The sequence below is a fragment of the Momordica charantia genome, assembly GCF_013281855.1.
Source record: "Momordica charantia cultivar OHB3-1 chromosome 9 unlocalized genomic scaffold, Mcharantia_2.0 BLBB01000009.1, whole genome shotgun sequence".
NCBI classification, from domain to species: domain Eukaryota; kingdom Viridiplantae; phylum Streptophyta; class Magnoliopsida; order Cucurbitales; family Cucurbitaceae; genus Momordica; species Momordica charantia.
Window position 1 is genome coordinate 12,008,165 of NW_028275167.1, and position 12,709 is coordinate 12,020,873.

The following is a 12,709-nucleotide window of genomic DNA, read 5'->3' on the forward strand; positions in this document are numbered from 1 at the left end:
CGAATCAAATGTACATCTCGAAACCCAACAAGGGAGAAGATGATGGTACACCGACAAGATGGGGGGATATGAGACAGAGAGGCCGAAGACGATGTAAGAGAGAGAATATGAAAAACGAAATTTCAAATGAAAAAACGAGGGAAAAATAATTTGAATATTTTGTATAGTGGGTAGTAGTGGAGGGGCAGGGGAGTAATTTGACATTGAAGGTGATGTCAGCAAATGTTTAGAAAACACAAGTTTTGGGAGTGATGACATATTTCATAGTGGACCGTTCAAAAGGACTACTCAGCCCAAAAACGCATACCAGCCTTTGAGTCTTAGGAGAAAGCAACACAATGAAGGGTTTATATCTCACCATTGAAGCAAAAACTTATAACCTCTTTGTTGGAAACATATGTCAATTATCGCTGAATTGTGCTTCTTTTGACCTGATGGATGGCCTTTATATAGGCTTCCTATATAACTATGTTGCTATAATATTTTAGGCACTAACCAACTTGGAGATAGGATTTGGATCCGAGATACAACGTCAGAAGCTCTGACAAATGCTCACATTCAAGAGATCTACATACAAGTATGGTGCTAAGTCCAATACACTTTGATGCTTAAGTCAGGCAATGCGTTACATTGAGCGTAACAAAGAATAATGTTGTGCAAAACCTACCTCACACCCCAAGAGTCTCTTCGAGTTGGCTTGAGTGGACTAGCTCGATTAGGTCGAATTGAGTCGGGTGGTCTAACTTGATCAGCTTGACCCAGGCAATTCGACTCACGTCGCTTCTTTAGCATCACTTCTAGTGAACTTAGTACATTTTACCCATGACGATGACTCCACTCTTGGAGTGGTAGGTGGTAAAACAAGCAACTTACTCCCCGTGAACTTAGTACATTTTACCCATGACGATGACTCCACTCTTGGAGTGGTAGGTAGTAAAACAAGCAACTTACTCCCGAAGAGTAATTGTTTTGTTGAGTTGGAAAATACTCCAAACTCATATTTTCCAACTCATAGGAGTTCTTTTTTTTTAGGGTCAACGCCTCGAGCAAAAGGATGCACTTGCCTGGGACCCTTGCCCATGATTGTCTTTGATTGTCTTCTCCTTTCTAGGCTGCATTTTCGACTCGAAAATTTGCCTATAAGGCATTTCCTGCCTTCTTTCAACTCCCAATGGGTGTTGCACACTGCTCGATTGTTATATGTTGTGACACGAGTTTATGGGTTAGGATGAGATCACGACTCGGGAATTCATGTCTCTCCACATTTGAAGCACAATTTCGAAGGAGAATTCTTCCATTATCTTAGCTCGAGAAAAAAACTACTTATAAAATGGGTTTTGTCGGTCAAAGAGTGGAAAGACCATTGGTTCTTTGTCAATGGTCATTGGCTAACTAAAGACGCTAATGGCAAAGTGTTCCCGATTCCAACCAAGTTTAGGGAACTAGGTGGTTATTCTTTCCCTTAATCTATCGAAACCACTTCCTCTCTTATTTACCATTTTTTTCTTCTTTTTTGTCTCAGCGGAGCCAAATCCCAAGCATTCTTCAGCGCCCATAATGTTCTATAACTCAATTTGCATTCTCCCAACCAAAGACCAATTCGAGCTGACCATCGTGACTGAAAACAACCTACTCGTGCATGGACATCTAAACAACCCCACATGTTTGCCCTTGATCGAGAGCAGCTTTGGGTTATCAAAACGAATCCCACTACAATCGAGAACCTATCTGTGTTGTCCCTACTCGATGAGTCAACTAGTTGTTTGACATTAACACGTTCATTTTAATACTCTTATAGCTCTCCAATAGCTTACTTGCGAAAGCACTAATGCCTCTGTAACCAAACACCTCCAAGTGTCACTCTTCATGGGTTGAGTCAAGGTAGAGGCAAAAGCATGCCCGCAAATACGCTAATGGGCATCTATAGGAGGAGTATTCGAAAGAAGACTTTGACATCAAGTGGCCAGTTTCCCACCATCATCGCGAGCACAACACATACAGATTCCTGGATTCGTTCTGGTAGCCTAAAGCCGCTCACGATCAAGGGCAAACATGTAAGGTCAAGAAGACATATATGGACAAAGAATAAAAAGCAACATGCGAGTAAGATCTCAAATCTAGCAGGAGACCACCCGAGCCTGCGACGCCAGGGCGACCGAGCCAAGCAAAGCCCTCAGGCTGGAGCAACTGAGCCAACCACTCACGCCTGAGGGCTAAGGCGACCAAGCCAATCTCTCAAGCCCGCAAGCTGACCCCCCAAGCCCATAGGTCAAGACATCTAAACCAGACCCTCATATTTAGGTGACACGATAGAACGAAAATCTCATATTGAGTTGCATAGGTCCGCAGCCAACCTCTATGGCCTACCCACACGGTGGCCTACCCACACGGTGCTGTGGCATCGTGTATCAACCAATTTAAATGAAAACATTATTTTATCATTTTTTTATTATAAGTGAGAATGATAAAAATAATGCTTTTATTTAATATTTCTTTAAGAAACTAGAACAAAAAAAAAATACTAGATTTTGTTGTTACCCAAAATTTATACAGAGTTTTGAGAATTTTTCTTAAAAATGAACAACGAGAAAGGAACATTTACTAAATGATTAAATTCCTCAAAAATTGGAACAAAGTGAGGCACGATCTTTCCTAATTGAGTAACTATGGTTAGTAGTTCATTTGTATCGATTACAACGAATAAAAGTGGCATACCAAAATATGGGGATGGACATATCACATATCAGTCATCTTTCAATCTCCTCAACATCTTGGAAGCCCATCGTTTGACTTGTCGCTTCAATGAGTAACCAACAACCACCCCAGCAACAAAGCAGAAAGCACAGAGCTTTGAGCAAGTCCACATTGATACTACTTGCCTGCTCTCATACCAATCACACACATCATATAAGAAGGCTGCAACTTTTACACTTGCAATTCAATGCAGAGAAAAAGAATGAATTGCACAAGTTCCTAAATAAATTGAAGTTCGATCCTTTTTTTTTCTTTTTTGACAAAAACCATGTTTCATAAGCAAAAGAGAGGACACACACCAAAAAAGGAAGGGAAAAAAATACTTGCAGGCACCCATTACAATCGTTAAAGAATTGAAAATAAAGGATGAGTTTTAAAAAAATGATAGGCAAAGATGCAAAATGAAGCATATTTTTCATTATCATGGGCAATGTTTAGGCAGCCTCAAAGCTTTTTCTCTAGAAGAAGCAAGGCATAAGCCTCAATTTAAATAAATAAAAATTATGCAAATCATAAAAATGTACAATCAAGTATAAATAAACTGTAAACATCAAAAGAAAAAAATAATAAAGTCATGCCCATAGTTGTCACCTTTTTTAAATGAAGATTTTAGAATGTCATTCTTAACACAATCATCATAACTCAAAGACACAGAAGGAGAATATCTAGAACAAATCCTATTCAAGGTTGTTGTTCTTAACATAATTATTATTATCACTAATAGGATAGGATTTTTTTTTATATCCAAAAGTGTTTGGGGCAGCTTACGCGCACCTCAACTAATCTCATAGGATACCTCGACTAATATCACTAATAGGATAGGATTTGACTTATTCTTTAAAGTTTTTCTAAGCCAAGGTGATAAAAGTAGTAATAGGTAAAATTACTATAACATATAATGTATTGACATTACATAGATAAGGAAATTTTTATATTCTAGAAGGGAGAGAGCAAATTGATATTATCCTTCTAATCGTTACATGGACATAAAGACTTTGAGCCATAGTGCATTCTCAGTGTAAAAGTTTCTTCTCTAAGAGGCTTCTTATGGTCCAAAGAAGGCATAAGAATCGAGGCTAAAGGTTTAAATCTCACCTCGAGGCTGCCTCTCATGGTCAAAAGAAGGCATAAGTATCAAGGCCAAAAGTTTGAATCTCACAAAAAGCCTTTCAAAACATTGAGTCACAGAAAATTTGCTCGGCCCTACAACATTTGGTGGTCACCATGAGGTTAAACTTTTTCATTTGTGTAAACGACTACTAGATCAACTCTGCTAGTTTTCTAAAATGAAGCATTTGAGCCACACTCCAAACTTACTACTCAGATATGACCCGTGTACGTCCTCGAAGATTGTCAAATTCCCATCTAACTACATATTCTAAATAATTTCAAAGAACCCAACGGCAAGCATCACGTAATACTGAAGCATTATTTGTAAATATGAAATAAAAACTTTGAATTAGAAAAATCAATGCAGAGTGAAATGAACAGAAAGAAGTTGCATTTTCGAGGCCGTTATAGAATCGAAAACTATAAAACTGTAAAGGTTTGGTAGCAACAAAGTGAATCCAGTCGGCGATTCCGGCGGCGGCGAGGCGAGAGAGAAAGGAGAAAGTACCTGGGTGGTGTAGTAAGCAAGAGAGGAGACCGATGGGAAGAAGATAGGGCCGAGGCGACTCCTTCTCCTCCATTGCTCAAAGTCGAAGCTTCCACTGAAGAAGGAGAAGCACCTGATTTCATTTGCTCACTGCCGGCTTTGATTTAGGGTTCTACGCTTACGCTTCAACTTCAACTTCAGCCTCAGCCCCTCCCCTCCCCACAGATAAAAAAATTATTTTATCATTATTTTAATATCAATTTACAAACTTACCCCTCAGTTAAACTACCCTTCAAGACGGGGATTTCCTCTTCAACCTTTTTTTTTTTGTTGCGCGCGTTTGTGTTTTTTAATTTATCGTTTCTCGTTTCTTATTTCTAATTTAGTTTTTAAAGTTTTTGTTTTTTATTTCCAAGATAAATCCACGTTGAAATTACTACTTTAGATGATAGGGAGAAATAAATATTATCTGAAGAACAGCAATGAATCAAATAATTCAAATGATAAATAAGAGCTAGAAGGCAATCTAGTTAAAGGAGTAGTTCGGATTGCAATTAAAATATCAAAACTAATTAAGCCAATGAACAGGATCAAATTAGATCAACTAGGCAACATCAACAACTCAACACTCAATCAATTATAAAACTCATCTGCTAATGCTTGTTCATTTTTGTCATTGACTTGATGATGGAATGCATGGTTACTCAGCTCATGTATCCAATTATGTAATATCAATTGATTTAAGTAAATCAAACATCGTTAAATCAAACACAGCTCAATGGTAATTGACATACATCTCTGACCAAAAAGTCATGAATTTGAAACCCCACCACCACATATTGTACCAAAAAAAAGAGTAAGATCAAACGTCTAAATTATTTCCATTTGCTATTTGCTATTAAGTTAAGAAAAAGATGATAAATTGGTCTTGAAAAATGGCCATATATGATGGCCGAATTAGTATTTCCGAAAATTATGGGAATGGTAGAATTATATATTACCCCACCCACATTTGATGTCTAGATTTATATGGTATGACATCGCCTCCTTTCTCTATTTTACCTATCCAGATTTTCAACAGAAATCACGTGATCCCTAAAATCTCTACATAGTCAAACCGCTAAAATCTCTACCTATTTTGAACTCCCTTGTAACTATTTTGAAATCATCATTTTGGTTTCATTGTTTGAGAATTTAAATCAAACAACGCAAGAATAGTATACAATCACTCGTAACCACGATTTTACATGATGGAAACTGGGAGGAGCATGACAATTATCAAAGGTTCAGGATTTGACACATTTCAATTCGATTTGATTTTGTCCTACAACAACTCATTGCATGCATCTCTAGAGATCTTCATTTTCCAAAATGAAAGAAAATTATGCGCCTTTCCTTGTTCAAAAATGGTGCGAGCAAGTCAATCATTATGAGGCTATCAGTAGACAGGGACGTCGCGTGAGTCATATCACTTTTGTTTGATGTCATAGGTAGCGACTGCTGCTAGTTGTTGATACTGACCCTGTATATAACACCATCTATGGGGGCAGCGGAAGTACGAAGGTCACTCATAACGTAGTTTACCTCAGGGGAAGAAATTCATAGACTCTATTAATTTTGACTGTGCTCCATCTAATTTCCCGTTGGAAGAATTATGTTTTTCAAAATAAGGAAAAATTGAAGAAGACTCTTTATGCGATTGCATTAAAAGAGATTTTCAGTTTAAAACCGTCAAACTCAACCAGAAACAGCTGATTGTAATATACATCGAAGAAACATGCAAGTGGTATATACACTCCTCTCAATATAGGGACAGTAGATTATGGATTGTTTATCAAAACACACTTGTTCGATTGATGTCATTCGTAATGACCATAGGCAAGCGACAATAACAATGATAGGTGAATGTGCGAAGATACTGTTTAAGCATGAACAACGGGAGACATTGTAGTCCACGTGACATAATTGATTACGTTCGGAAGAAGCATGACATAAATATTAGTTATGACAAGGTTCGGAGAGGAATGGAGAAGCCTTTAAAAGGGGGTCACCTAAACATTCATACACTTTCATCCCATCTTTTGCAACCAGATTGATCGAGAAAAATCTAAGTATTGTGTGTCTCTCTACTTATGCTGTATTTATTCTATCTATACGCGTATTTACACTATATATGTCTGCAGGGATGTACACAACGCACGAGATTGATGGCAAAGCTACAAGAAAATGAAATTGGGGAAGAAGAAGTCGATTCGTAAGCTACACCTCCATAATTTTAATTGTCACGGTATTAATTATCGTGTCTCCTAATGTAGCTACACATCCATAATTTTAAAAATAATATTTGATTTTTCAATCTTTTTTTTACTCATTTTCAACTTTTATGCATTGATTTTATGTTTTGTAAGGTCATTTTTCATATTCTTCTGCATCTTAATTCTTTTTTATTTCAAACTATTCATTTAACATATTTTATTTCTAAAATTTTGACTCACTATTTTATTTCTAAAATTAAAGTGTAGCAAAGATTTATTTCAAGAGTATTTTTACCATAAAATTTAAGGGGTAACGGTAGGATAATTTTACTTATTTTGATAGGATGATATATTTGTCCACATTAAATTCCAACATTGAACTATAACTCTGTGTTAGCCATTTATATTGGATTCTTTAAACCATTTTTCTATTTAAATAGTCACTCCTCTAATTGCCTTTCAAAATTTTCATAAATAAAAAATCAAATTGAATTTTTGGTTCTAGAAAAAAATAATCCAACCCAAACCGAAATATTTTTCAACCCTAACCCAAATCGAAATCTTTTTCAACCCAACCAAGATTGGTTGGGTTGTTTGAGTCACTGAGTTTAATACCCCTAGGATAGAAGCCTCGACAATGATCTTGACGGAGAAAAATAAAAATATATAGTAAATATATAAATTATAAAAACTAGTAAAAGTAAAAGGAAAAAAGAAAGGTTTCTTAGAAAGGACGAGGGAGGGGTAATAAAGTAATTTGGGGTAGTGGCCGAGGAAGTGAAAAGTGAAGAGCGAGGGAGAGAAGAAGCGAGCATTTGGATCTTGGGAAAGGAAAAGGAAATCAGAGATTAGAGTTTGGCGATGGCGAACAAGGCGCTGGGATCGACGGGAGAGTTCTTCAGGAGGAGAGACGAGTGGAGGAAGCATCCGATGCTGATAAAGCAGTTCCGGCACGCGACTCCTGGCCTCGGCATCGCCCTCGTCGCTTTCGGCATCTACCTCGTCGGCGAGCAAGTCTACAATCGCATCCATTCTCCCTCTTCCTCTCACCACCACCACCACGCCGACGCATCCTCCGCCTCCGCCACCCACTGACTGCACTATCATCTCTACAGGTCAACTTTGCCTTATAAATTTCCATGCGTTTGTGTGTGTGCTTTCCAATTATTCTGCAGAAATCTATGGCATTTTGTTTCCATTTAATCTTTCCATGCTATATATCCGTCTTTCGTATTTACTCCTAAATTAGATGATAAACAATCAATTTTCACTGATTAGCTTTGATGGTCATGTTGGTGTTTTCTGGGAAGGAATGAAAGCTATTCTTAATTTTTGGTGGGCTCAATCTGATATCTAATGTAAACCAACCGTGTGGCAATTGCTTCAACTCTGTCAATTTTATTATTTATGTTTTCCTCATATCTTCGTTGTTAACCAAAAATAGAGCTTGGTGCTTGTGTCTATGTAGCTGCCCATTCGGTAACGTTCCCAATCTTGTTTCTCGTTTCCAATTTCTTAAGAAATCTAAGCATTTTGCAACTAACTATGTTTCTTGTTTCTATTTTTTCGGGAACATTTTCAAAATTGTATAGAAATTTTGGAAACAACCAAAACAAGATTCTCTTATCTTATCTTGCTTCCATTTCTAATTTGTTACAAAACATAAATAAAAAGAATGTATGGATGTTGGGGTCATGCAATTCATTTTTTATTGGAAATGAAGAAACAACAACGTTAACAAAACGAGTCCTCAATTGCTATGATGTCATGAAAACTGCCATTTTACTGTTTTGGAGTTTTGTACGAAGGAATTGGTTATCTATTGTGTACATTTGTTAAACCACCTTAAAAGGATGGAACTCAGGAAGAGCTATCTAGAGTACCAATTTGAAATTTTTGTTACTTTGCAGTGCGAGAAACTCCCACTGATGATCAGGAGAATGGTCTTTTGATGCTTTACTTCTACTGAAAAATTCATCTAGTAGAATTAGAATGTAGATAATATCTTTAAATGTAGGCATTTATATTTTCTCTGCCATCGAACAACAAAGTCATAGATCGAAAAGAAGTCATATGGCCAACAATACTTGTGTCTGGAGCTGGAAGGGGGGATCACTGGCGTATCTATCAGATAACATATTGCACTTATTTTTATTGGATATTGTCAACTGGGTATAGATTTATATGACAATGTGCAACTTTACCCTGATGTTCTACTCTAAACATGCTTCCTCTTCACTCTTAATATGTTTGGAATGTTGTATTCTGTGCAACTTATGTGACTAGAAGCTAATCTTGATTATTGCAGATGCATTCCTGCTGCTGTCTAAGTTTGGAGATTTATAGCACTCATTCCCTTTTACCTTTTTATGTGCAATAAAAGGAAAACTTTCGCTGGACAAAGCGCTTGAAGCTTGTAAATGTACTTGATGAGGTTGGAACTGAAATTTCCATCAGAACTAAAATGTTGAATTTTATAATTTAGTGGTTCTAGCAATGCATTTTGCTCACAGTTAGCGATAAGATTTTATTTCATTCCATTTTATTTTAATTATCATTGCTCCTACTTCCTATAATGATCTTTTATCAGATATGTTTCTGTTAGCTAGTGTCTAGCAAAATGATGAAACATAGTTGGAAAATCTAGCTGCTTGAGGTAGTCTTGTATGCTTAACCTCCAGGAAGCTTATTGGTGCTTAGTTGAAACATTGTTGGATAATCTAGACCCCGTTTGACAACCATTTCGTTTTTGGTTTTCTGTTTTTAAAAATTAAGTAGGTGTTCCTTTGTTTTGTTATCCACTTTTTAAAAATGGTCTGATAACTTTTTAAAAATGGTTTTAAAATCTAATAGTTTTTAAAAGCTTGTTTTGGTTTTAAAATCTAATAGTTTTTAAAAGCTTGTTTTGGTTTTTGAAATTGGGCTAAGAGTTCAAATGTGGTTTTAAGGAATTTGAAAAAACGTACAAAAAAAAATAAAAAAAACAGTGAGAAATCAAGGGTAATTTTTAAAAACAGAAAACCATGAACCAAAGTGGTTATCGAATGAGGCCTAGTTATTTGAAATCAGGAAGGTTATTGGGGATAAATTATAGTGTCATTTGCTTCAGACTTTAAGGCCTATTTCCCTCTGTATTTGAACCCGTGAACTTTCTCACTCTTGAACTGGCTTTTAAATGTTCAAGAACTCCCTTAGCTTTGGGAAAAAATGCTGTTGTTCAGGAAACATAGTTATCTAGCTACCAACAAATTACCAGCTGCCTATACTTGAACCGTGGCGGTTGCGGGGGAGTTTGTAGCAAATTGTGCTTCCTTCCTTGGCCACCGTGTCTTTCACGATTTTTTTTCCCTTTTACTTGATAGGTATATAGGTATATGGACTAGATGAAATCAGCTTAGAGGGGTGAAGAAGTTGATTTTGTGTTTTTGGTTATTTCTGAGTTTCTTATAATTTGTCTTTTTTCTCCCTTTATTTATTTAAGCCTTCACTTACTCTTGACTTGTTCAAAGTTGAAATTCTGTATTTAATTCTGATTCTAGAGAAAATCTCATTGGTTTATGTTAATCATATCTTGACCAGGTTGTGGGTGTTCTCTCGTTCCTCTTTTTGTGACTTTATGCCAATTAGGAAGAGTTAATAAACTCCCTTTTGAATCATCAAAATCTTTTCCTACAAGTATCTTGAATTTGTTTCTATTGATTCATGGACACCGATAATGTCATCCTCATGTAATAGATTGTACGTTAGTTTTGTTGACATATAAAACACGAATATGATGCCCTAAAACCTTTATTAATAATTGGAAACATGAGTTGATACAAAATTATAGGTAGTTTAGTCCTAGAACTTTAACGAGTGTCTAATACTAGATTCTTGAACTTTTAATTATCTAACAAGTCTTTGCTTTTAAATCCATTAGTTTAATATTTACGTGGCGTGCTGATAGTATCATTTACGGATTATGTGTATGTGACATGTCAAATTTTACTTTTCATGTGGGATAAATTGCAATCGGGTTCAAGATTGGGGCAGGTTTAAATCTACATCATAGTTCTTTTTCGAAAGATTAAATTGCTGAGAAACAAAGGGTTCTACACTCATTTTTATTGCAAAATACCATACAACAATAATATCACAAAAGTGAACAAAGTAAAAGTTTCAAGTCCTATCAACCACACAGCACTAGACAAGCCATTAGTTCACTTTCGTTTCTGCCCCACTAATGTCCATACTTGGTTGCTTGGTGAAGTTGCTGCGAGCGGCATCTCGGGCTCGGGTGCCGCGGCTGCGGAGGTGGTGGCAGCGCCGAAAGCCTCTGGTCAGCAGCGACCCGAACACGGCTCCCCCCACAAATATAAACACTGAGTTCATTTTCTGATGTATAATTTTCTGTGAATTCTCCCAAAGACACCGATGGAAGCGGCTTCTTATACAGTAAGACAGTGGGGGCTGGCTGCTAATGAGATACCGTGGCGCCCAAGCTTTGTGGTGATAGACTTGTTTTGCTTCTTCCCCAAGTATTCAAACTCTAACTCTATGCGGGGTCTAACGACGACCTTTTTTTTTTGTCCTATTCTTCTTTTTCTAATCCATACCGACAAAAAATAAAAAAGAATTATTTACTTTTTCTTTTCCTTTTTCGAAAAATTATAAAAATCACACTCTCAAATTTTCAATTTGATTAACCACTTTCAAAGCTTAGAAAAGAGGTGTAATTAATCCCTTAAATATTGCAAAATATGTACAAACCAAATACTATTACTATTGAAATAAATAATACATACCGGTGTGGTGCTTTACTGTTAAGCATAACGAAAGTTAATTAGAACTTTTGTAGTGTACACAGTATATGAGACTTCTCCTTCTATTTATAAAGGAGTAAACCTAAAGATCTTTTAGATATCCTTCTATTCCAATTTTGAATTCCTGAGATCCAGAAGAAACAAGTTGAAGGGCACAGGCCCATTTGTGATGAGCTCACCCCAGGGACTTGGGCCATAAGACTTGACTCATGGGATTCCGCCCATGGCCTCGACCTATAGCTAGGCCCATGAGTTGACCCATGGGGCTCGACCCTTGGACCATACCTAGGCCTAAGGGCCTTGGTTTGATTTGGGCTAACCTGAAGCTAGGAGTCCAATGGTTAGCCTCTTCGAGCTAAGCCTTAATATATAGTGATCTGGAAGGGCTCGCTTCAACCTTAGCTACAGATTTCTTTATAGCTTGTTTGTCGGTAGGACTTTATCTTACCCATGTGGCCACCACTCTCAAACTAGAGTTCGTGAGCTTGACCTCTCTCTATATATACAATATATAAATTCAAAACACACGACCCCCACTTTGGAAATTCTAATTCACTGCTCTACGCTTGTCGTGAAAGTTGACTTGACTCATACATGAATTTCATTCAGTTGGGGGCTTGGCCCTTGACCCAAAAGAAGTTTAGCCATGACCCAAATAAAAGGGCTCGACCCAAGAGTTGACAGGTCAAACTGCGTGATTTGACCCGTCCAACCAGGCATATGGGCACAATTAATTTAGGGTTTTAATTTTGGGGCAACTGCAGAAATGGCCAAATTTAATAACATGTTTTAAAAAATGGCCAAGCTTTATGAGATATTGAAATAATGGCTAAATGATTTTTTCTTAAAAAATACTGAGAAAATGTTTTGAGAAATATACCCCTGTAACCAATTAGGTATATTATATACATAATTTTTGGAATTTAAGATTTTACGAATTTGAAAGTAGATTTTAAAAAAAATTTGATAAGGCTGTGTTGAGGTAGATTTTGAAATTTACCCATCTAAAATAGAAGATTTCCAAATAAGAGAGTAAATATAATTAGGGAATCAACTTACCTTTATTTGATTTTTAACAAATTAGGTTTGGTCCCAATCATCCCTTTCTTTCACGCGCTCTTCATGTTACCGCCCCCAATCATCCATTTCTTTCACGTGCCCTTCACGCTGCCGCCCCCATCCATATCCGTCGCTCTCTTTGCTTCCCACTTTGCCGTCGCGTCGCCCAACCCGCCGTCGCGTTGCCCAACCCTCCTGCCACCACACCATACCATCCCAACCTAGATCTGGTCGTTCCATCG

At 37.0% G+C, this 12,709-nt stretch overlaps 2 protein-coding genes across 3 annotated transcripts; one reads left to right on the forward strand and one right to left on the reverse strand.

The window, feature by feature from the left end:
• Positions 1–2,503: 2,503 nt before the first annotated feature.
• On the reverse strand, positions 2,504–4,577 carry LOC148208962 (uncharacterized). The gene is made up of 2 exons (XM_088118156.1): positions 4,373–4,577; positions 2,504–2,879 (listed from the first exon to the last, which is right to left on the reverse strand). Exons 1-2 carry the CDS (start codon positions 4,492–4,494, stop codon positions 2,744–2,746), a joined length of 258 nt encoding a protein of 85 aa, XP_087974282.1. The 5' UTR covers positions 4,495–4,577; the 3' UTR covers positions 2,504–2,743.
• A 2,810-nt stretch (positions 4,578–7,387) lies between these two features.
• LOC111016989 (NADH dehydrogenase [ubiquinone] 1 beta subcomplex subunit 3-A) lies at positions 7,388–9,141 on the forward strand. 2 transcript variants are annotated; one of them, XM_088128345.1, is made up of 2 exons: positions 7,388–7,721; positions 8,517–8,966. In XM_088128345.1, exon 1 carries the CDS (start codon positions 7,468–7,470, stop codon positions 7,699–7,701), a length of 234 nt encoding a protein of 77 aa, XP_087984471.1. In that variant the 5' UTR covers positions 7,388–7,467; the 3' UTR covers positions 7,702–7,721; positions 8,517–8,966. The 2 variants fall into 2 exon arrangements, with proteins under 2 accessions (XP_087984471.1, XP_022148302.1); XM_022292610.1 differs by having other exon boundaries at positions 7,394–7,721; positions 8,915–9,141.
• Positions 9,142–12,709: the final 3,568 nt, after the last annotated feature.

Excerpts from the sequence above, each read along its gene's own strand:
- LOC148208962 (XM_088118156.1), bottom strand. The coding sequence starts at position 4,494 with ATGAAATCAGGTGCTTCTCCTTCTTCAGTGGAAGCTTCGACTTTGAGC. Across the intron at positions 2,880-4,372 it reads TTGCTTACTACACCACCCAG|GCAAGTAGTATCAATGTGGA; the intron begins GTACTTTCTCCT and ends GTATGAGAGCAG.
- LOC111016989 (XM_088128345.1), top strand. The coding sequence starts at position 7,468 with ATGGCGAACAAGGCGCTGGGATCGACGGGAGAGTTCTTCAGGAGGAGA.